This window comes from Oncorhynchus tshawytscha, linkage group LG19 (genome assembly GCF_018296145.1).
Source record: "Oncorhynchus tshawytscha isolate Ot180627B linkage group LG19, Otsh_v2.0, whole genome shotgun sequence".
NCBI lineage: Eukaryota > Metazoa > Chordata > Actinopteri > Salmoniformes > Salmonidae > Oncorhynchus > Oncorhynchus tshawytscha.
The window spans coordinates 18,750,593-18,775,158 of NC_056447.1; the positions used below are offsets into that span (position 1 = coordinate 18,750,593).

The 24,566-nt window shown below is 43.7% G+C and overlaps 3 protein-coding genes across 4 annotated transcripts in view; 1 reads left to right on the plus strand and 2 right to left on the minus strand.

Annotated features, from left to right (window-relative positions):
* Positions 1 to 4,841, minus strand: part of LOC112218170 (potassium voltage-gated channel subfamily KQT member 1) — a 258,934-nt gene extending 254,093 nt beyond the window's left edge. For both annotated transcript variants that reach the window (XM_024378753.2, XM_024378752.2), the window contains exon 1: positions 4,615 to 4,841. The gene's annotated coding sequence lies outside the window, so the exon portion shown is untranslated. The remainder of the gene's footprint in view (positions 1 to 4,614) is intronic.
* Positions 4,842 to 5,229: 388 nt separating this feature from the next.
* Positions 5,230 to 18,233, plus strand: LOC112218169 (28S ribosomal protein S35, mitochondrial). The gene is made up of 8 exons (XM_024378751.1): positions 5,230 to 5,417; positions 5,614 to 5,666; positions 10,863 to 11,030; positions 11,245 to 11,305; positions 11,393 to 11,532; positions 13,503 to 13,612; positions 13,825 to 13,894; positions 17,660 to 18,233. Exons 1-8 carry the CDS (start codon positions 5,276 to 5,278, stop codon positions 17,927 to 17,929), a joined length of 1,014 nt encoding a protein of 337 aa, XP_024234519.1. The 5' UTR covers positions 5,230 to 5,275; the 3' UTR covers positions 17,930 to 18,233.
* Positions 18,079 to 21,889, minus strand: LOC112218168 (MANSC domain-containing protein 4). Its single transcript, XM_024378750.2, has 3 exons — positions 20,749 to 21,889; positions 20,313 to 20,447; positions 18,079 to 20,107 (listed from the first exon to the last, which is right to left on the minus strand). The coding sequence occupies exons 1-3, from the start codon at positions 20,966 to 20,968 to the stop codon at positions 19,275 to 19,277; spliced, it is 1,188 nt and encodes a 395-aa protein (XP_024234518.1). The 5' UTR covers positions 20,969 to 21,889; the 3' UTR covers positions 18,079 to 19,274.
* Positions 21,890 to 24,566: the final 2,677 nt, after the last annotated feature.

Here is a 24,566-nt window from a genome sequence, read left to right on the forward strand (position 1 = left end):
TTTACCTCCACATCACCCGCGGAACAGAGGAGGAGTCAGATGAGGATGCGGCTAAAGGCTATCAAAACGTTATCAGAGCGTTGGGGACGTTGAGGACAAAGAATAAAAGGAGCAGATTTCTGGGCGTGGGGTGCGGGTACAGCGGAGGTAAGCCCAGGCACTGGGTGATGATAAGAGAGGTTTTATCTCTGGACATGTTGATTGTAATGGGTGAGGTCACTGCATGTGTGGGAGGTGGGACAAAGGAGGTATCAGAGGTATGAAGAGTGGAACTAGGGGCTCCATTCTAAACTAAAACAATGATAACTAACTTGAACAACAGTATGCAAGGCATATTGACATTTGAGAGAGCCATACAGCGAGGCAAAAAGTAATCACAGGTGTTGATTGGGAGAGCTAGCTAAAACAACAGGTGAGACAACAACAGCTAATCAGCTAACACAACAACAGCAGGTAAAATGGCGATGACTAGGCAGAGAGGGTCGGATTAACTACACACAGAGCCTGAGTTCACGGCTGGGGCCGACAGATAAAAAATAAATAAACAGAATGGAGTACCGTGATTAATGGACAGTCAAGCAGGCATCAGCTATGTAGCCAAGTGATCAGAGTGTCAAGGGGGCAGCAGTAGATAGAACAGGGAATCCACCACTACGCTAGCGACATGGCGTTTAAAGTTAGTAGCCCGGGGTTAGTAGGAGCGTCTGCTCTGACGGAGGCCGGTTGAAGGCACAGCGGATGGAGTATTCGTCGGCAGACCAGTCGTGGTGGTGCGGCGGGGTGGTGGTGGTGCGGCCGTATCAACAGAGAATCCAAGCCAGATGGCGAAAGAGGTATTGTGGAATTTAGTTTGCTAGCCGGGAGATGCGCCTGGCTCACGGCTAACTGGTGCTAGCTTCGTGGCAGTGGCGTTAGCCACTATAGCCAATCGGTAGCAGAGGTGATCCGGTGCCAAGGTCCAGAGTTTACAGAAAGGATCCAGTGGAGTATTGGGCTTTAGTTAAAAGAGTCTGATGACTTGTGCCTGTACTTAAGTAGGAGACCACTGTTACTCTACCCACAAGCAAGCATACAAGGGACTTCTTCGTCCCCCCTTCGGAAAATCAGATCATGACTCTATACTCCTGCTTCCTGTCTACAAGCAGAAGCTCAAAGTACCCGTGACGAGTGCCATAGAGAAATGGTCCTCCAAATCGGAGGCTATTCTACAGGACTGCTTTGCTAGCGCTGACTGGAAAATGTTCTGGGACTCAGCTGATAGCAACAAGGAGCTAACCCCTACCGTCACCTGCTTCATTAGGAAATGTATCACCGACGTTGTCCCCACAGTGAAGGTTCGCTGCTTGGATTAACACTGAGGTTGGCGCTAAGCTAAAGAGCAGGGATACTGCACACAGGGTTATCACAGCCAAACCCAAGGCTACGGCTGAGGACACAAACAAGTACATTAAGTCTTGCTATGACCTCTGCAGAGCCGTCAAACAAGCAAAAAGTCCCAGAGGACAGGGTGATCTCGCTCTCCGAGGCCGATGAGAGTAAGGTTTTTAATCATGTCAATACTCGCAAGGCCGCGGGGCAGGACGGTATTCCAGGGCGTGTTCTCAGATCATGCGCAGAACAGCTGGCAGACATATTCACGGTCATTTTCAACCTTGTCCCAGTCTGTAATCCCTACGTCTCAAGCTGACCATCATCATTCCTGTTCACAAGAACTCTAAGGGTACTTGCAATCTCAAATGCACTCCACACTACCCTCACCCACCTAGATAAGAGGAATAACTAACTGAAAATGCTGTTGATTGACTACAGCTTAGTGTTCAACACCCTAGTCCCCCCAAGCTCGTCACCAAGCTTGGTAGCGTGGGACTGAACACCTCCCTCTGAAACTGGATCCTAGACTTCCTGACGGGCCGACCCCAGGTGGTGGCGTAGGCAACATTACCTCCGACACGCTGACCCTCAACACGGGGGCTCCACAGGGGTGTGTGCTTAGTCCCCTCCTGTCCTCCCTGTTCAACCTCGACTGCATGGCCACACATGACTACAAAACCATCATCAAGTTTGCTAACGACACAACAGTGGTAGGCCTGTTCACCAGTCTCTCCCTCAACGTCAGTAAGACCAATGAGCTGATCGGGGACTACAGGAAACACGGGGAGGGGGGGCTGTAGTGGAGCGGGTTGAGTGCTTCTGTGTCCGAATCACTAAGGACTTAATATGGTCCACACACACGCACACAGTCGTGAAGAAGGTGCAACAATGCCTCTTTCCCCTCAGGAGGTTGTAAAAAATTAGTTATGAGCCCTCAAATCCTCAAAATGTTCTACAACTGCACCATTGTGAGCATCTTGACTGGCTTCATCACCACTTGGTATGGTTACTGCACCACCCTCGATCGCATGGCACTACAGAGGGTGGTGCAGAAAGCCCAGTACATCACTGTGGCCTAGCTTCCTGCCATCCAGGTCCTCTATATCAGGCAGTGTGAAAGGTAGGCCGGAAAACTGTTAAGGACCCCAGCCACCCAAGCCATAGACTGTTCTCTCTGCTTCCGCATGGCAAGCGGTACTGGAGTAACACGTCTGACACCAACAGGCTCCTGAACAGCTTCTATCCACAAGCCCTAAGAGGTGATCCTCTCTGTGTGTTGTATACCTTGTGTGTGGTGACCTCTGGTCTGTACCATTGGCTGTGTACTGTATCATGCATTGTTTCTACTCAGCGGTGTCAGTGGATCCACAGAGCTTAGGATGCCACTCACACGCTATCTGTCACCAAACTCAGATGGTCTCATGGCTCTCAACCTTGAGAACTGCTTGACATGCATCATCATTACCTGTCTGGACATTGTGAGTATATTGTCTGCTTGTTATGCTGTTATAAACACAGATCACATGTGAAAGGAGATAGCTGTAATGATGATGCATAGAGATGCCACACTTGTCCAAATCCATAGTTACAATAGTAATCCCCTGTCTATCCTCATCCAATTTCTCATGCAACATTAATGGACCAGAATCCTCTGTGAGATCTCTCAGGACTCAGACTGGACACATGACTCAAGTTTAAAGTTATATTGTCACGTGCACAAGTACAGTAAAATGCTGTTCTTGCAAGCTCTTTCCCGACAATGCAGTAATGAATATCCATAGTACTATAAAATAAAGTAAAGTAGAACAAAAACACACAAGAAATAGAAATAAGAAGAGCACGAGAAAGTAAGTAAGCTATATACAGGGTCAGTTACAGTGCCAAAACCATATTTACAATGTGCAGGGTTACTGGAATGGTAGAGGTAGATACTGTATGTATAGGTGTAAGGTGACTAGGCATCAGGATATTTGATAAACGGAGTAGCAGCAGCATATAGGATGATTGGTGTGTGTGTGTGTGTGTGTGTGTGTGTGTGTGTGTGTGTGTGTGTGTGTGTGTGTGTGTGTGTGTGTGTGTGTGTGTGTGTGTGTGTGTGTGTGTGTGTGTGTGTGTGTGTGTGTGTGTGTGTGTGTGTTGGAGTGTCAGTGTGAGTGAGTGTGTATTGTCCTGAGTGAGTGGGCATGGATTCTGTGCAATTTTTTTTATAAAAGATTCAATGCATATAGTCAGTGTTGCCATTTTGTTAGCTATTTTGCAGTCTCAGGTGAGATGCCACCCAACTAGAATTGACTTTAGGCATAGTCTATCCTATCCAAGCTCTACCCCCTCTCTCTCCTTCTCCTTCTCCTTCTCTAGCATCATCCACCAGAAAAGACAAGTGCACTAATTAGTAGGGGTCAATATACAGTTTTTTCTGGAAACTGAACTGGGTCTGAAAAGAGACGAACGGATCATGGTCACTTAAGCCCTTGGAAACAAGCCTTTGTGGTGGGAGGCTGGAACGTAACAGGAGCTAGCAACCCTCCATGTCTGTCCTCCACAGCAGAGAATGTGAAGACAGTCTGGTTTCAGAAACACTGCTGCTGTCCCCAGTTCATAGATTGAGTTTCTCTGTTGTTTAAGCTACGCTGGACAACCATCAAACACACAATAACTCTGTCAGGCATAGGACTCCTATGTTTCCTTCTGTTACAAAGGGATACATGGAAAAATGGACATGCAAATCCATCACTCATTCCACATAGGAATATCATAATCTTAACCTTACACTACATCTTTTTAGTTTTAATATTCAAATGTTTAGGTCTAAACATAGTTTGTGATGATGATACCATCACAAATGATGATTAAAGCACATGGTTTAGTGCATAACAGTATTTAACACAAACAAAACGTTTCAAAGAAAGACAACAGGCCTATAACTGTGACCTTTGTCACAGCTGTCATGTGTGCTTGTGTTCAGGCTACAGTAGTTGTATTATGAGCCATCAAACCAACAGATGTGCACAGATCAGATGCTTCAGGTGAGCTTTAGAAAAAGGTCTCTGCCGGACATAACACAAAATACAGAAATATTTGCGATAGAATATTATATTAAGATGTTTCCATTTCAGCTAGAGTTATTACAAAAAGTCCTAATAGGCCTAAAAATACAATATACATTTTAATTATCAAAAATAAATCATTTCAGACAGCGTAGTAGCCTAAATTCCTTTCGTGTTAAATGAAAAGTGAACCTACCTTTCTCTTCACAGTGGTACCCAATGGCAATAGTTTTTTGTGTGCGTAAATGACAGTGGACACCATGGAAAATGAAACATTAGAATACAGCAACTCGGGTCGTTGTTTCTGTCCCTAACAGCTCGTCTCTGATGTGTGTCTGCCAGGAACAGGGTAGTGTTGTGTTACTATGTGTTAAAGCAGCAGCTGGCGGTGCGCTCAGGATGGCAGGGGTGCTGAAGGACACATGTGGACAGAGCCTATCATCTTGCGCACAGCGTTATCCACCTGACGGACGTGACCTCAACAGCTCAAACAATGTTTTGGTTTATCAAGAATGCACCAATCAGAAACCGTACTTCTTTAGATATTGATCATGCGAGTAATTAGGTAATAAACACAATTAGCATAAACACAATTAAAATATTGTTGAGCTCCTATAATGTAGTCGAACAGAAGAAGAAGTTTAGAAATGTTAAAACAGACCTACATTTTTACGACAATACGTAATAAAACATTTGTAATTGGCAACCGCTAATGCGTTCACCTTTTCCCATATTGCAGTTCATTATCTATACCAAAGGGGGGCACTGATACCCAATGTTGTATTCATGTTCTATTTCGCAAGCGCCAAACGACTGTCCCTCTCGACTCGCCATAGGTTGACATTGCCTCCTCAAACATGGCTGCACATACATTGAAGAAATCAATTTGGTCCATAGGACGAATACATTGTCATGTTTATGGAGTTAATGTGCGTAACCCGTTAAACAGGGCAACATATGCAACCGCCTTGTCTACCAATCATTCTAGTCAAAATAAAGGTGAGTTTCCATGTATTACCATGCCGTCACAACGAGGAGCTAATTTGCTAGCTAGCTTGCTAGCCTGGTCCAAATGACTATATGAATCATGGTCGCAATGATGTCAAAGTTTCATATAGAAAGTTGGAGAACGCATAGCTAGCATAATTAATTGGCCTGTATCGTGTTTTTCTGATACGATCGATATCTTTTTCAGGCTTTCCTGACAGAGGGAACAGAGGACCTTTCAACCGAAGATCAAGGAGAGAGGTGAGTGAACAAGGAATGTTTGTAGTAGATGTCTGGACGCGTCCAACAGACCCAAGATCCGACCGGTTCTGGGTCCAAAATTCTGACTTTTGTCTTGGATCTGGGTCGGTTCTGATATAATGCCGTCTAACCCTTTATCAGGGTCTCATTAGGAAAATGTGGCGCCAGACAATGTGACCAGCAATATTTTAATTTACTGGCCGTTTGAGAAATAAACTGGACCCATATGTATTAGGTGTGTAACCCATTAGGGCCCCCATCCATCGTGGTCAGAAATCACATTTCGATTATGGCAATTCATCTTAACATAGTATGCTACACCTGTAATGAAGCCTCCAATGAAATGTCATTTTCAAACATTCGCCAAAATGCAATTCCAAACACCTCACCTGATGCAAGCGGTATATGACAGCGATGAAAATCTCAGTTAGAAACTTAGAAAGAGGGTGAATCTAAAGATGCAACAACTAGGATGGGTTGCTAATATGACTAAAATTGTGCCTTTTGGATTCTGGACAACAAAAGAAAGTTGACATGAAAACCAATAGAACAGGAGAGAAGTGGCATGAGGTTCTTTCATAGGCAGCTAGTGCGGCAAAAGCCCTAGCTGATTAATGAGTTGCGGCTGTCAGTGAAATTATTTGCCCTTTTTGTTTATTTTGATCAATTCCCCATTACATATGTCACCAATAGTAGGTGTACCGTTAATCCCCGTCATTTGGTTACATTCATATCTGTTACAGCAGTTGCATTAAGGAGAAGTCTATCTTTAATTCTGTGAATAACACTTGTATCTTTTATCAATGTTTTATGAGTATTTCTATAAATTGATGTGGCTCTGCTAAATATTACTGTATGTAACGCGCCAATGTAAACTGAGATTTTTGGATATAAATATGCACTTTATCGAACAAAACATACATGTATTGTGTAACATGATGTCCTATAAGTGTCATCTGATGAAGATCATCAAAGGTTAGTGATTCATTTGATCTATATTTCTGCTTTTTGTGACTCCTCTCTTTGGCTGAAATGGCTGTGTGTTTTTGTGACTTGGCTCTGACCTAACTATCATATGTTGTGCTTTCGCTGTAAAGCCTTTTTGAAATCGGACACGATTGGTAGATTAAGAAGAAGTTTCTTCCATTTGGTGCATTGCACTTGTTAATGTGTGAAAGTTACATATTTCGGAAAAATATTTTAGAATTTCGCGCCTTTTCAGTGGAACGTTGTCAAGGGGTGCCGCTAGCGGAACTCCTAGCCATAAGATTAACCGAATCAAAAGTTTGATACCCACCCTAGATGCTAAACAAACCGCTTTCCTAAAGTAGGTTTTTGGTTGGGTCTTTTGCCCATTTTATTAGCAGTAAAGTTAAAAACATTCCATACTGGCAGATGTAGCTAGCTAATTACCTTAGGCACATATAATAGTTTGAAGTAGCTAGTAGCTGCTTTTAGCAACAGTAGTATTTACACACTAGCATTGGTAGGAATTGGCTTGCAAAAAAAAAACGGAAAGGCCACCGGAAGTTAAATCAAATAAAATGTCTACTTACTCTGCTGATTGGCCGTAGGGTTGGTCCTCATGCAGGGGGGAAATTGAGAAATGACGACAATTTAAAGACTTTACAAAGGTGGGTCTGTTGTCGACCTAATTCCTCTCCACTTACCGCATGTCAAAGTCCTGCATGTGTACCATACCTGCACACAAAAAGCAAGAACTTGTGTGTAACCTTTATTTTTGACATGAGGTAAGCTCAAGGAGCTGCATGGGTCTACAACAGACCCACGTTTGGAAATTCTGTTTAATTATACTAAAAAAAATCTATTAGATTTTTTAAAGTATTATTATTACCCAGTGTATAAGGACCAAGCCTTCATCCAATCGACAGAGTAAATTTAAGTGTAATTTGATTGAACTCCTGGCTTCAGGCAGATTCTAATATTTTTTTTTCCGAACACCTCTGTGTGAGTGTAACTGGGGAGAAAGTGTAGTTCATCAACAGGGGGCACACAGTCTTTTTAAAATCTTTTTTTTAAAGATTCTTTCTCACTGACATGAATGATCAGGGGCATTTAGAAAGTGATGTTGATTGACGTTTCTAAACGTTATTAGACGGCATCGGAATTGTAATTCACATGTAGCCTAACTTGGGCGACTGTAACAGCTGAAAACCCGACATATGGAGAGTGTTATGTCTGGGGGTGGGAACCCTACATAGTCCTCGAGTACTTGTCAACTAATCACCAAACCCTTGATGAGTTGATTGAGTTGTTTGTCCGGGGCTACAACGAAAATGTCTGCTGTTGGGGGGTACTGAGGACCGGAGTTGGGGAAACACTGATGTAAACGATGAGCACGGGAAGAATTGGTCACTTGTGTGCTAGTCTTGAGGCCATCATTCCAAATCTCAACTGCCTTTGTGCCTAATGCTGCGTTCAAAACCAAGTGGGAAGGTGGGATTTACCACATACGACTGGGAAAAATCCACTTGAACGCCCCTCCAGCAGGAAATTACTAGTGGGAAACTCGTCTATCACCCCTGAGCTCCGACTACTCCCACGTGTTATCCTCTGACGTCACCTACTAAGGAAATGACCTCGATAACAGCACTTTCACCAGTTAAATGCAACAAAAACATTACTTTTAATAAATAATCTATTAATGTTTTTTTAACTCTTTTTTTTTTTTTTCCCGGGCATGATAACTGTACTTTGAGTTTATGGTTGACTCCGCTTGTTGGCCATTAGCCAATCTAGCCAAAGCATGTGAATGTATCCAACTGGTATTTATGACTTCACAACTGATAATTACCACCTTCCCACAAAAGTGACCCATGACCCAACACAGCTCAGGTGTGCCTCAAGGATCCAGTTTAGGTCCCCTGTTTATTACTTATATCAACAACATTGGGAGACATATTGAGACAGCTGATGTACTTTTTTATGCAGAATCTTTTTTTAAATTTTTAAACTTTTTAACTAGGCAAGTCGGTTAAGAACAAATTCTTATTTACAATGATGGCCTACACCGGCCAAACCCGGAGGACGCTGGGCCAATTGTGCGCCACCCTATGGGACTCCCATTCATTGCCGGTTGTGATACAGCCTGGAATCGAACCAGGGTGTCTGTAGTGACGCCTCTAGCACTGAGATGCAGTGTCTTAAACCGCTGGACCACTCGGGAGCCTCAAAATGACACTATTCTCTAGTCGAGTGGCAGAAGTTTGACTCTATGCGATTTGAAGCGTGTTCGAAATTCCTCACAAAATGCATGGTGTCACTCTGAAAACCCATGTCATTGCTACCTTGAAAGGACATTCCACAGAGCAAGTCAAAACGCACAGATATCTGTGAGTTTGGCTGGGTGAGAAGCTGAGCTTCAATAATAATGCTGAGAACCTGGTTAAGAAACTCAAGTTGAGAATAGGTTTTTATTACTGGCATAAGGCTCTTTTTTTTTATGAGGCCACAAAAGAGAAGGTGTACGTTATTGTCTGTCTGGGACTACGTTGATGTTATTTATAAGCAGACCTCAAGCACTATCCTGAGGCCCTTTTTAGGTTTATTACTAACCAAAAGCATCTGACACATCACTATGATCTGTACAGTGCTGTTGACTGGTCTTCATTAAGTCTATGCAGGCTTAAACATGGGTAAACTCTGATCTACAAGACTGTTTTGGGAAAACTGCAGCTTTTTCTCTGTTCTTCTTTGACTAGGTCAGCTACGGTGTCACTCCCACTTTCCAACAATCCCAACAGATCATGGCAAAAACGTTTTTTTCATGGTCTTGGAACTGTCTCCAGACCAGTTTGAAACTCCGGGGTCTTGTTTCTTTGGAGTTTTAAAGTTCGACCCTCCTGTTACTGAGGAACGTGATTGTCATTAGGATTTCATGCAGTGGTACACGTGACAGATTTTTTTATCTATGGTGTTTGTATGTCTCTGTATGTGATTGTAATTTATGGGTGTCTACGGCTATCGGTTGTTCATTGTGTTTCTATGTCTGTAGGTTATGTCTGAGATATGTCTGAAACTTTGCCCCCACCCTGCTGCTGTCTTGGTTGGACCAGGTCTCTCTTGAAAAATGTATTTTATCTCAATGAGACGACCTGTATAAATAAAAGTTAAGTAAAAATAGTGCCCTCTAGACTACAAATGAAGTGGAATATACAAAGACAGACAAACTGTATGGAGTACACAACAGTGCCGTTAGAAAGTATTCATACCCCTTGACTTATTCCACATTTTGTTGTTACAGCCTGATCTACACGCACTACCTCATAATTACAAAGTGAAAACATGTTTTTAGACATTTTTGCAAATGTATTGAAAATGAAATACAGATATTGAATTTACATAACTATTCACACCCCTGAGTCAATACTTTGTAGAAGCACCTGGATCATCCCCCCCTCAATTATTCAAGCTGTGTCAAATCGATTGTTGATCATTTTCAATTAGATTTAAGTCAAAACTGTAACTTGGCCACTCAGGAACATTCACTGTCTTCTTGGTAAGCAACTCCAGTGTAGATTTGGCCTTGTGTTTTAGGTTATTGTCCTGTTGAAAGGTGAATCTCCCAGTGTCTGTTGGAAAGCAGACTGAACCAGGTTTTCCTCTAGGATTTTGTCTGTGCTTCGCTCCGTTCCGTTTATTTAAAATTTTTATTTTATCCTGAAAAACTCCCCAGTCCTTAATGATTACAAGCATGTCACTTGTTATTAAGCACATTTTTACTGCTGAACTTTATTTAGGCTTTAGGCTTTCCATAAGGGGTTGAATTACATTTTGAGCTTGACATGTTTGATTAATTTGTAACAATTTCGAAAAAAACATAATTCCACTTCGACATTATGGGGTATTGTGTGAAGGCCAGTGACAATCTCAATTGAATCCATTTTAATTCCAGGGTGAAACGCAACAAAAAAGTCAAGGGCTGTGAATCCTTTCTGAAGGCACTCTAAGTAGGGCAACATGGCTCCTACAGCACATTATGGTCCCTGGGGGGAGAGGGGCATGTCATGAATTCAGCCCAGATTCTTTACTATTAAAAAATAAGTAATGAAGAATTTTTTTTTAAATCAAGTTTATTCTAAGCTGTATATTGACAGAAAGATGTATATGTATTTTGAAGTTGACCCACATACTGACTCCTTTCCATCTGTTCCCTGTCTCCGTGGTGTGTGTCAGGCGGGCGACCCCAGGACAGACAGGATGCCTGTAGACCAGGACTGGACTACAGTGTACCCGACCGCTACCCCCTTCAGACAGGGCTCTGTGCCCCTACCTGTCCGCATGGGCTTCCCAGTGAAGAAAGGGGTGCCCCCAGAGAAGAAGGGCAACCTGGAGCTCATCAAGGTCAGAGGTCTTATCACCAACTTGGCATGATATCAGATCTTTTGATTTTAGCATTATCTGGCAATGGGAGGGAAATAATTTGTACCATTTAAAGCTATATATTGTATTGTGCTGTCAGGTCATACTGGTTCCACATACCTTACTTGTACAGCAGTATTTCTGTTCTGTCTATTGTAGCTAATTCAGGTTTTAATCAAAACTCTTCTGTTTTCAGATTCCAAACTTTTTGCATTTAACTCCATTAGCCATAAAGAAACACTGTGAAGCTCTGAAACGTAAGTCACAAAATTGCTTATAGAGACACACTAATGTTACTGTAGCAACAGTATTTAATTGTATTTCTGATTCTCTTTTCCCTGAAGCGTTCTGCACAGAGTGGCCCTCTGCCCTGGACACAGGTGCTAAATGTGATGAGCACTTCCCTATCAAAGTAGAGAGCAAGGACTACGTGTCTGCCGGCACCTCCCTCAGAAACCCATCTGCCCGCATAGTCCACCTCAGAGTAAGTTTGTCTGCCTGTGTTGTAGGCCTATATGGTCTGGGACTCAGGGGGTTTAGTTTACAGATTAAAATACTAATATTTCAATTTGACTCTTTGACCCTCTACGAAATGCATAGAAAGTGCAGGGTTTTCCTCTTTTGTATAGAAGGGAGCTAGAGATTCCCTAAACAGCTCTCAGCTCATGTCCGGCTGGCTGACCTTTCAAGAAAGACCTCCATTGTCCGTATCTATGCTTTTATGCCTATGAAATGCTGCTGTAACATACTTGCCACAAATGGAGAACCGCACTAAAGTGGAACCTAAAAACAAATGCTATAGGGAGAGTGGGGTAAGTTGAGCCAAAGGGTTGTGCCACCCTTATTTCTAGGAAACCATAAGCTAAATTAATAATTTTACCAAATATTAAGGAAGGGGTAATTCTATGGAGTCTGAAGGAAGAAACCACATATAAAAAGTTAAGCTGCAGACAAACGCTTCTTGTAGCCATCAATGAGCTTGCTGCAACCTTCTACTGACAATTTGGTCACCTTTTCAGCAGCAAACTGCTCTTAATTCAATTTTTGAGGGGTGCCCTCTACCAACTGTTTTCAGATCTCGCCATTGTTTGGATGTGATTCAGATCTGGACTCTTCGCTGGCCTATCCAGAACAGACCAGCATCTCTTCTTAACCATTCCTGGGTGCTTTTGTTTTATGTGTGTTTGGGGTCATTGGTCCTGCTGGAAAACCTACAACCTAATATACAGTTTATACAGTTTTTTGGACACTGGGTTGAACATTGGCATACAAATCACATGATCATCTGCTGATTTCATGATGCCTTGCACACCTCCAAGGCCCCCAGTACCAGAGGCAATTGAATCCTTCATTTGGTTGTCGGTGAAGACACCACGCTGATATGTATTGACAAAGAGCTCTAATTTTGTTTCATTGGTCCACAGAACATTTTCTCCAGGATTTGGGCTTGTTTAGATGGGTTTTTGAGAAGTTCAATCAGGCGTGCTTGTCTCCTTCAACAGTGGGGCCTTCCTATGTTTACTAACAACCAAATGAAGCGTTCAAAGAAAATAACTAATCGATTATGGGGGAGGTTCAATAATGCTGTGGGACTTCTTTGCAATGGAATGTTCAACCCAGTGTCCAAAAATGGTGTATCTGTTGAAGGTTGTGTGTTTTCCAGTAGGACAACAACCACACACACCCAGGAATGGTTCAAGAAGAAACACTGTTATGGAGTGGCCAGTGAGGAGTCCTGAATCACATCTATAACCTACGGCGTGAGCTGACAACAGCAGATGGTGGAGGGCACACCTAAGACATTGAAGAAGTAGAACAGTTTGCTGCTGAAGAGTGAAACCAATTCCCAGTAGAAAGGTGCAGCAAGCTCATTTGATGGCTACAAGAAGCATTTGTTGGCAGCTATCTTGGCCAAAGTTTCTAAGCTTCAATACGAGGTCCTAAACCTAGCATGAAAGTGCATCCTTGAAGCTGTGTGGGCTAGTATATTCAAAATGTTTGCCTCGGGGTAAGTTGAGCAAATTGAAGTGTTTCTTCCCAGGCGTAATGCAAGACATTATTGCTGGGATATGAGGTAACAACAGGCCTGGCCTATGTTAGGTGTACAAAGGGTTGTTAGGTTTCAAGCCTGTGTTTTAAACTCAGTTTACTGAAGGACAAGCAGATTATGATTCATGCTGCAGAAAACATTACCCCCCCCCCTTCCAGCTGTAGTTCTTTTTAATCATTTTAAGCATCTTTTGTGGTGAAGTGTTTTACCTCTGCAGAGTTTCAACATTTAGTGAGGCACGGTGCTTATTATTTCAGATGTCATGAGTAGGGATGGACGGTTGCGTCTATTGTTTTGTTTTTTTTGCATGCTAATCGAGCATTGCGGGATTCATTTTGAAGCAGCTTAGGCAAACCAAATAAGCTTCAGTATTATGATGTCAGATTGTGTTTCTGTCCACTCAGCTGAAGCTCTCCTGTCTGAACTTGGACGACCATGCCAGGAAGAAGATGGTTAAACTGGTAGGAGAGCGGTACTGCAAGGACACGGACACACTCGCCATCACCACTGACGGGTAAGCAGCGCTTCCTGTTGTTCAATGTACTATTACAAATATCTACTAGTTCCTCTTCGTTTAAAAGAGGCTAAAGTAAGGAAGTTATTGGTCCTTCACTGTCGTCATTGCTTTACAGTGATGTCTTTTGGTGGGGGGGTTTTTACGTCAACTCGCCCTGTACTTTCTGATCAATGTTTTATTTTATTTTTTTCTCACCTTTGCCCTGCCAGCTGCCCTGTGAGAAAGCAGAATTATGACTATGCCATGTACCTCCTGACTGTCCTCTATCACGAGTCTTGGGTAAGTGTCTTGCCAGGGCCGCATTCAGAAAGTCCCAATGTACAATTGATCCTCGGTTCTATTCATGACATGTCTATCTGCTACGGTCAGTACGTTGCATCTTCCTGAACGTGACCCTGGTCAGTGCCCAAAGAGCTTGAGTAGACCTAATCTTCCACCTAACCTCACCACCCAGCCAATACGTGGACGATGAGTAGACAGGTGGTCTGGCGGCCAAGTCCATCACTATCCAGAGAATCCATGATGTACTAGGAAAGGGATGCCTGATACCTTAAGCCGTCCCTAGAGGTAAAGGGCTAGCGTATACATTAGGGCTTTTTAAGTAGAAAGAGCACGACAGACTTTTTTTTGTTGCCTTTCAACCAAGTAATTAATATTTCAAGAGTTCACTATTCGCAAGTACTGCCCCTCCCCACCAAACCCCCGTGTCCTGCTGAGACACTCGTGTGGATTTTCCATGGCCAATGCTCCTCCTCCCTCCATTTGTCTGTTTTCATTTCCAACTACTAAGACCATGCCAATCTAGCTAGCACCAATGGACTTGACACCTTTCTCTACCCTTGGTGTGAAGGAGAAAGCCTATTAGGGAGCTATGAGTGGTGAATAGGCAAACGGATGGCATACAGCAGCATTGTCCCACTGGCATTTCCCCTCTAAACAGGAGAAAACCAACACCAGAATAAGATCCTGACCCCGCCACTTATTCACAGTGCGCCAACTACAACCAACACCACACACCTGAGAAATCCACCACCAGGGTCACCAGCACAGGCTGCTTTCACATCAGATCCACAAGGGAATTAATGACTCTCCCTGTTGTGCCTCTGGCAGTTCTCTCGCCAAGGCAGCAGGGGTTTAGCTGGTAAAAAGCCTCGGCTTTTTTTCGTCTCTCTAAGAAATGGCGTCGGAGCCGGGAAGCGGAACACTGTCCGCTGCCCTTTACACGCACAATGGAAGGCACAGTGCAGCCCGCAGGTTGGTGGACGCTGGGAGGGGGAGCCCATACACCGGTAGTAACGCTAGCCCACAAAGAGGCCAATTGTTAGTTGCCGCTGAAGTGATTCTATCTCTTCACTCAGTGAGAAGGACTCTTGACTCTGGGCCTGTTGCTAATTCTGCTGTGGGCTGTTGATCCGGGCCAGTGCTCTACTGGGACGGACCAGTCCTCCACCACACCACAGCAGGAAATCTACAGTACGGTACCGTACTTTACCATCTGGCCCGCTGGGTACTAGAGTCCAATCCCCACGTGACTATCTAATATGTCAATCCCTTATCTGAGCGCTCCAGAACTCTGTGCCCTATTCCAGTAATAAAACCCACAAATGTCTTCCTCCTCAGCAACTTTGAAGAACAGGTGGCTGTTGGTCTGGCCACATAGCCGTCTGTCAATCATCTCCCTCTTTTCAATCACTGGGATACACTCTGTGGTGGGAGATATGGAGTCTATCAGGCCAATGGTCAACCATTATAGCTATATACACTGAGTATACCAAACATTAGGAACGCCATCCTAATATCGAGTTGCATATTGAGTTGGACCATTCTTGATACACACAGGAAACTGTTGAGCGTGAAAAACCCAGTAGCGTTGCAGTTCTTGACACAAACAGGTGCGCCTGGCACCTACTACCATACCCCGTTCAAAGACACTTAAATATTTTGTCTTGCCCATTCACCCTCTGAATGGCACACATACACTTTGAGACAATTGAGACATGGATTGTGTAAAACATTTTCTTTAACCTGTCTCCTTCCCCTCATCTACGCTGATTTGAAGTGACATCAATAAGGGATCATAGCTTTCACCTTGATTCACCTGATCAGTCTGTCAATCAAAATAATTTTGTATACCCAGTGTAGTTTAATTTTAATTTCCAATCAGATGGCTAGATTCTGAATAAAACTACAGTACAGAATCAGTGTGATTTGAAGGAATTACATTACCTTAGCTGGCCCTATTTTGCCCAGTGACGATTCTGTAGTGGTGTAATAATCCTGACAGTCAGGCTAAGGGGAGAGGACCAATCTCTTCTCCAGCCATCCCCACCCGCACCACCTGTCCGCTGGAGGGGTTGGCCTCCAGCCAGTCTTGATATTGGGGACCATATAGACGTAATGAGGTCCATTAACCCCAAACACCTGGGCTGCAGGAGAGCCTGTGGCAGCCCCTGCTTTAAGCTCCCACACAACGGGCCTATTGTCCTTTGGGGAATGTGATGGGAGGGAGACCGGCTATGGTAAAGGGACTCAGCACCACGTCTGGAGAAACACTATCTCTGTGAGAGGACAGGAGATGAGAGACGCCACAGATGGTTTAGGGGCGATCAGGGCACTCCAGGGGTTCCACACACTGTGCTGTCTCCAAACCCACATTCCCAAGACGGGACATCACGGACCCCTGTGGGACAGCTTATGTTAACGTGTCACATACCTCTCGTTATTGTCATATATTGAGGCAAAAACAGAAGAATCACGGTTACAATTTCTTTGTCTGAGGTTATTTATGGTGCATTCGGAAAGTATTCAGACTCCTTTTTCTACATTTTGTTACGTTACAGCCTTATTCTAAAATGTATTAAATTATATTTTTAATCAATCTACACACTACCCCATAATGACAAAGTGAAAAAAACATATCTTATTAACATAGGTATTCAGACCCTTTGCCATGGCTCGAAATTGAGCTCAGGTTTATCCTGTTTCCATTGAACATCCTTGATGTTTCTACAACTTGATTTGAGTCCACCTGTGGTAAATTCAATTAATTGGACATGATTTAGAAATGCACACACCTGCCTATATAAGGTCCCACAGTTGACAGTGCATATCAGATCAAAAACCAAGCCAAGAGGTTGAAGGAATTGTCCGTAGAGCTCTGAGACAGGATTGTGTTGAGGCACAGATCTGGGAAAGGGTACCAAAAAAATGTCTGCAGCATTGAAGGTACCCAAGAACACAGTGGCCTCCATAATTCTTAAATGGAAGAAGTTTGGATTCAAGATTCTCTGGTCTGATGAAACCAAGAATGCCTGAATGCCAAGCGTCACATCTGGAGGAAACCTGGCAACATTCCCTTTGGGGAAGCGTGGGGATGTTTTTCAACGGCAGGGACTGGGAGATTAGTCAGGATCTAGGGGAAATATGAATGGAGCAAAGTACAGAGAGATCCTTGATGAAATCCTGCTCCAGAGCCCTCAGGACCTCAGACTGGGGTGAAGGTTCACCTTCCACAGGACGACCCTAAGCACACAGCCAAGACAACGCTGGAGTGGCTTCGGGACAAGTCTCAATGTCCTTGAGAGGCCCAGCCAGAGCCCGGACTTGAACCCGATCGATCGAACATCTCTGGAGACCTGAAAATAGCTGTGCACCGACACTCCCCATCCAACCTGACAGAGCTTGAGAGGATCTGCAGAGAAGAATGGGAGAAACTCTCCAAATACAGGTGTGCCAAGCTTGTAGCGTCATACTCAAGAAGACTCGAGGCTGTAATCACTGCCAAAGGTGCTTCAACAAAGTACAACAACGGTCTGAATACTTATGGAAATGTAATTTCATATTTTTATTTTGCAAAAAATTATTAAACCTGTTTTTGTTTGTCATTATGGGGTATCGTGTGTAGATTGAGGGGGGAAAAATTGTTTGAATCAATTTTAGAATAAGGCTGTAACGTAACATTTTTGGGGAAAAGTCAAGGGGTCTGAGTACTTTCTGAATGCACTGTAGCTAACAATGCTGTGCTGTTCCACTTATTCTTTCTAGAAAATGGAGGCCTGGGAGTCGGAGAAGACTGTGGCAGACATGGAGGAGTACAGCTGGGAGGACAGCCCCTCTCAGAAGAACATCATGTCCACGTTGGTCCGCATGCAGGTAGCAGGGGAGGGGGAGGGAGAGGCGGTGAGGGAGGAGCTGCTGGGGAGGCCGGAGGTGCAGGAGTACAGGGACTCTGTGACCAGACTGAAGAACGAGGGAGAGAGCGAGAGCAGCATGCACCAGTACAGAGACGCTGTGAAGAAACTGCTTAACCTTTAATATGCCCTCTTCTATACATGCAGATACACACAAACACACAGGAGAGTGAGCAAGAGCAGAACTCGACTGCTACACACTTGGGATGACCAGTTCAAAGTCTAGAGACAAACCTATCATCTGATTTCACCACACACAGCATTTGATGCCTGTAACGGTCTTTTGTGAAATATTTATTGACAATAAATGAAAGGGCCTATGTTTATATGTCTGTAATACAATTGTCGTATATGAGTTATGCTAAACTGATAGCCTGGAGCAAAAATGTATTCCTTGCATTTTAAATAAAAAGCTTTAATTTCCTCAAGTTCTGAAATTTGGGCTAAGTTCTTATTGTTATTTCAACAAGTGCTTTTTACATCACTAGACAGTGGACACAAATGTTTACTATATTACCCTCTCTTCCTGGCTTCAAACCCATCACCTTCTCCCCTCTGGCCCAGGGGGACAAAGAGAAGCACCGTACTGAAAGGACACATTCAGCAATAGGCCTATTAAAAAAAGAAATCACCAAATCCTTCAAAAGAGTTCCTGCTCTGGTCCATGTGATTCTGGGTCAGGTGAAACCCGATGCGCAGGAAAGATGTTCTGAAGGAGAGAGGAGCGGTGGCAAGATGGGTCTGAGCCTAAGATACACCTCCACTTGCATACACCACAGTCCATTTAGCATCTTACTGCCTCAGAACAAAACTTGGCTTGTTGCAGCAGCTTTTCTTGCTTGGAAGCCCCCATCGATGCACTTAAAGCAGAGCAGACACTGTCCATGGAGTTTGGCATCAACATCGGTTTGATTTCGTTCGACCGCATCAAAATGTAGGTCTGCCAAAAGGACACACGGTATCTTTCTTTAGGCAAATGACCTACAAATGCATCAGCAGTTACTGTCAGTCTCAAGCCATGACATCAGTATTAACCACAATCCTCACAGCAACTTTGGTCTCACAGTTTTGGCATGTACTTCAATTCATTCTCTACCAGCTCTACGGAATCTAAAATATGCTCCACGCAGCTCATCTTTTCAAAACCACTAAAGTATAGCTATACATAAGTAAGATGAGACTGAACATGTCAGAATGGGGGGGAAAATAACAGCTGCATTTTAAAAAAACTATTTACACCAGTGATGGTCCCGATCTTTGCTTTTCAGTTTGTGGTTTTTCCAGACTACACACACAGATTTAGTTTGGAGGGAGGAAAACAACATTTGCAGGTCGGTGGCAGGTCTCTTTGCTAAATTCATGATTGTTTCTGATGTAAACATTACTTCTCTAGTGGATTAGCACTACTTTTACCTTTAACTGTGCAGTTCCATGTAAAAGCTTTGTTAGTCCCTGTCCCCATGGTTACCTCACGAGCTCTCCCTGACAATGGCATACTTAATGAGGCGCATGGACCCCCCTTTCCCCCTCCAGGTGGTCCTGTACCGCCCCTTCCTCTTCCTCCGACCCCTCCAGCTCACCACTAGCAGCACGGAACAGCAGCAGCTCAGCAGCACCGTGACGACCGTCACCGTGGCAACCAGCAGGGTGTGTGCCGCTACGTGCCACCCTGGGCCCAAACCACCGGGTGAGGGGGACTCCACCCCGCCCTGGCTACCCTGGTCGCCTTCTCCCCCTGCGGCCGCTGTTTGGTTCCTGCCCACGTAGCCCTTGGTGTCGTTGAGGTCCTGCTTGTTACTGCCATCCACGTTGGCTGCAGGAGCCAGGGAGGTCGGTGGGCTGGTGGGACTGGTGGTGGTGGCCATCCTGGCTGTGGATGTGGGCTGCTGGGTAGGTGTGGTGGGATGTGGGGTGGTAGTTGATTCTCTGTGGGTTGATGAATAGGCAGGGATGGTCTGGGTGGTGTAGGGGGCAGGGGCAGTCGTGATGGGGGTCGGGGGAGTGGTGGTGGGGGCCTGGGTTCCCAGGGTGGGCATTATGGTGGAGGAGGGGGTGGATGTGACGGGGGAATGAGTAGTGCCCAGAGTAGGGCTCTGGAGTGCGGCGGTGGTGGTGGTGGTGGTGGGGATCCTGGTAGTAGGGGCTATGGTTAGAGGCTGGACAGGGGGGACGGGTGGCCGATTGAACTGGCGCTTGTCTGAGGCTAGGGGCTCTGAGGCATTGACTCTGGTGTAGAGGTGGGGTAACACCCGCACGTTGGAGGTGAAGTACTTTCCAAACACCAACAGGTCTGGATCCACACCTGTGTGAGACCCAAGGCATCCAACCCCACAGTCAAATGCTGTCAGAGTAGCAGGTGATGAACATCGATACCACAAGCTATAACAGTGTATAAAGTGCCTGCAATGTTCTAGGTAAAGCTTTTTGCGTGTGTCTATTAATAACCAGTAATAAACATCTATGTTTGGCTTCCTGGGTCTAAACATTTGAATCCTATGGAGGCTCACCTTTGGTGATGTTGTACAGGATGACGTTGCCTCTGTAGCTTAGGATGCAGCTCTCCAATGTTGGACAGTGCATATGAAAACAGTTCACATTCTCTTGGATGGTGTCATAGTGGAATATCGCCAGGTTACAAGAAACTAAGGAGTTAAATAAAATGTTAATTATCCATCGACGCACCCTGCAACAGATTAATAGACTTTTGCGTAGCGCAGTCACACATGACATGCTACGCCTGTCCACCTGGCAGGGCTCCTGCAAATAAAAGTATTGTACAAAATTGCCTCCAATAAATCATGAATTAAACATTTGAGACTACTTTTTTAATGTCGACATTTACATAATAGTACACTGGGTTATGGTAGGGTTAAACTGATTTCGCTGCGCATCTAATCAATAGTAAAAATCTGATACAAAAATGAACAATTACAGTAAACTTACAATTTCTCGTAAGGCAACAGGTTCGGCTGCATTTCAGAGCTGTCTCTTCCTGGTAATACTTCAGAAGTTGAGCGCCTCTTCTCTGAGATTCCTCAATGTCGATGAATATACCAGGGTACTGACGAATCCAACAGTTTTTATAATAAGTAGTCGGCGAACACCTCGATTCCGTGTGGTGCACCAAACTCAGAATCGTTAGCAAACTCCATGGAACAGTCATTGCGCGTGTAATATGTAATCAAATCATGTTCAAATTCAAGTTGAATAGAGGATCGTGAACATTTTCGGACACATCTGCGAGGTTTCTTGAACTTGGTGGGTTGACAGAAATGATGTCGGACTGCTTGCGACAGCTATGTGTGTCCTAGCCAGGTGTGTCACGACTACGTAGGCTACCAGAGGACGAGTTTGCGCGGAATCTCTGTGAGTCAAACCCACATTGTTTTCGCGGTTCTATTTGCGAGGCCGGTATGTCTGATCTCTGCAAACTGTTCATTTATGTACCTTACCACCAGCAGTAATGTAGCCCTGTCTTTATTAGCAGCAGCGAAGAAAACGTAGATTAGCGGTTCTTGCCAAATAGGCTTCATTACGCTTGCCAAGTGGGTGCCAAACGTCACCATCTGGTTGCTGCTATTCCCATTATAGCCCGTAGCGGTGTAGCCTGTATTATTGACTCTTAGACTCAACTCAATTCAGTGAACGTTATTTATGTTTTACCATTAGACCGGTAGATCAGTGCACACTGACCCTACCTCAATACGTCATCGGTAAATCCAAACAGACAGGGAATGCCACAGCCCACTCCCACTCCACAATATCTGTTTTCAGGGGCAGACATATGAGAGAGGATTACCATAATTGCAACTCGCAGCCTAGATTATTAAGAACTAGATTACGAGACTAAGATATGTTTCTCCCTCACTCTCTTTTGTTCCACTTGTTTCCCACCTATTTTCAGCATGTCTGTCAACCACGGTGCCAAAAATGACATTATCCACATCTTGGCCGAGGTAGGGTACAGTCTCACAGGTTTAGATAGAATACTTACAAACTGAAGTGTTTATGCAGGGTTTGGAGTCGAGCTCTGATAGTGAGGGAAAGAGTTTCAGCAGTAACAATGACCCATGGACCCGGGAAGGCTGCCCATAGTGACCTGCCAGCGCAGCACAGCCTGAAACTGGCTTCCGCCCTAGACAGAGACTATACACCAGCGGGGCAGGCTATAACAGTCATAATGAGCTACTGCTACTGGGGTATAATCTGTGGATCGGCAATGATGAAGTTTGTATGCCAGACGCCCAGACCACAAAATTGAACATTGCTGTAGGTTACATCTCTGAACATATATCAGATATTTCGGGGAGATGCCTTGCAATGTAAATTATCTCAGGTAATATGCTTGTAGTTGATTACTCATAGAAAAAATAGATACCATATCATACACTTTTATCTAAGGTGATTTACAATCATACGTGCATATAATTTCCATGAGTGGCCCCAGCGGGAATCGAACCCAAGACCATTGGTGTTACAAGCGCCATGGTCAACCAACTGAGCCACAAAATACCAGGATATTTAAACCGTCCCGGGTGTGGTATACAATGCTATTCACCATATAAAACTTGGACTATACTAACATACTTCATTCAATACACTTATGGACATCTGCAATATGGAACCAATTATATTTATTGCTGATTAAACGGTCCAACATTTTGAATGTTTACTATTGCACTTTTATCTAGCTCATCAGAGGATCGTTTTGTATATAAGCTTAGTGTCGCAAGAGAGACAAGAGAACAGGTAAGACACTTCAATTAATACGTTTATCAACATGTATTCATTTATACGAATCGTACGTTTTAGATTTGTGTCATTCCTGAAACATCCGTCATTAGGGCTGCAATTATCTGTCTCTGGTTACCCCGGTGGGATCAATTTGAATCTGGTGATACATTTTAACCTTAGTTTTGGAACTGGGCTGCCTCCCGGGCGTAAACTTGATGCCCTGCTCTGGCCGACGGCGAAGTCGGCTCAAAACAATAGAGACGTAATTAAGCACGTGGAGTGATGAGTAGGAATCTGTGTTTTCACCTGCAAAAGTGATTGCTTAATATAAAAACGCTTTATCTGCATATGAAAACTAGTTTGAAAATATAAACGTGTTTTATGGAAAATATATGTATGTTTCTGGAAGATGCATCATGCTGACTTGTTGACATAAATGACCGGGCGGCGCATATTAATGTTTCATTTGAGATGGGCGGTCCTCCCTCCCAGATTTCACCCGATGACGTGACGGTTCAACTCAGACCAGCCCAATAGAGCTGCCTCAATGATATTGTTTCCTCATGTGTATCTTTCGACGCTCAATCGGATTGAAGTCTGTGCCACAATCAGGACAGTAACAGCCTAGATTATCCTCTGTGTGAATTTGTATGCACATTTTTAGATCGTTGCTGGAGCTGCAACTTTTGCCACAACGACTGTAATTATATTATCTCTCCCTGTGTGGATCATTCTGTGATAGCTCAGAGTTCCACTCTGATTAAAAGTTTTGCCACAAAAATGACAGAGATAAAATTTCTTTCATGTGTGTTTTTAGATTTCCATTCTGGTTGAATCCCTGGCACAATGACGACAATTAAATGATTTCTCCCCTGTATGAATCCTCATATGCATTTGTAGATGTCAACTCCGAATGAACGTTTTGACACAAACGATATGGCTTCTCCCCTGTGTGGTCCTAGTGTGTATTTTCAGATCTCCATTCTGATTTAAGGCCAGGCAAAATATGTTTCCCCTATGTGGCATCTCATATGTGCATCCGTTTACCCTTCTTGCTGAACCATTTACCATAAACATGACAACAAAAGCTATCTGCATTGTGAGTTTCTTTAATAATTTCCGTGGACTTTGTATGTTTTCCACACAGACCACATATCTGTTAATTATCCGGGTTTGCACATGTTAAATCAATGAGCCCGTGTGATGAAAAGACGTACCACACACTTTACAACAACAATTAGCATGATTTGCCTGGGTCAACTGTGTGGATGTTATCCCTTAGTATTGATACGGGACCTTTGTCCTTTTACCATATTTGTTCTCTTTGATTTGACTGGCTTAAAACCTGACACGGGCCCTCCATTCTCCATGCCATTGTCACTTTCATTGTTTTCACTCTGAGCTGCAGAACAGTCTGGATTTACTGCAGATAATATCTCCTCAGCAGCAGCTGTTAATCTGTCATTGAGAAAATCCATGGCCATATATGGACTTATATATCAAAGAACGTGACATATATTTTAAAATATATGTTAATTTATTTAAAACCCATATTTAAACGTGACATACGTTTAAAAATATATAGTTTTATATTTCAATAGCCTACTATATATAAATTCCACAACCCCATACAAACAATAATAGTATGGATGTACTGAGAATATTAGTTTGTTTTAGTTCAATGCATTTTCTTTACATGGCATATATTTAAAAACAACACATCAATTTCACACTTAGTGGTGAATTCTTTTCTAACTGCATTTAGTGTTAGGCAACCTTATGACTTCTTTGCTGTTTCCTGTATCTACTGTAGATGATACTTGCCATCTCATTTTGAGATTAGATTGAGAATGCGTAGACTATTGTAGGTTTATCATTTGTGATGTACACATCTTTGAAAACCAACAGAAACCTATCTAAGTATCAATGTTTATTTTCGTACACTATGGTTGTGGTTGCACATAAGGTTGTGGAATCACCTTGTTTTTATAAAACATGGCTAAGATATTGTTGTTGCCAGTGGTGAT

What these genes read in the sequence shown, in the direction of transcription:
- LOC112218169 (XM_024378751.1), top strand. Translation starts at nt 5,276, where the DNA reads ATGGCTGCACATACATTGAAGAAATCAATTTGGTCCATAGGACGAATA. An exon ending in TCATTCTAGTCAAAATAAAG is followed by an intron (nt 5,418 to 5,613) that starts GTGAGTTTCCAT and finishes TATCTTTTTCAG; the next exon opens with GCTTTCCTGACAGAGGGAAC. An exon ending in GCAACCTGGAGCTCATCAAG is followed by an intron (nt 11,031 to 11,244) that starts GTCAGAGGTCTT and finishes TTCTGTTTTCAG; the next exon opens with ATTCCAAACTTTTTGCATTT.
- LOC112218168 (XM_024378750.2), bottom strand. Translation starts at nt 20,968, where the DNA reads ATGACTGTTCCATGGAGTTTGCTAACGATTCTGAGTTTGGTGCACCAC. An exon ending in CTGTTGCCTTACGAGAAATT is followed by an intron (nt 20,448 to 20,748) that starts GTAAGTTTACTG and finishes TTAACTCCTTAG; the next exon opens with TTTCTTGTAACCTGGCGATA. An exon ending in CCTGTACAACATCACCAAAG is followed by an intron (nt 20,108 to 20,312) that starts GTGAGCCTCCAT and finishes GGTCTCACACAG; the next exon opens with GTGTGGATCCAGACCTGTTG.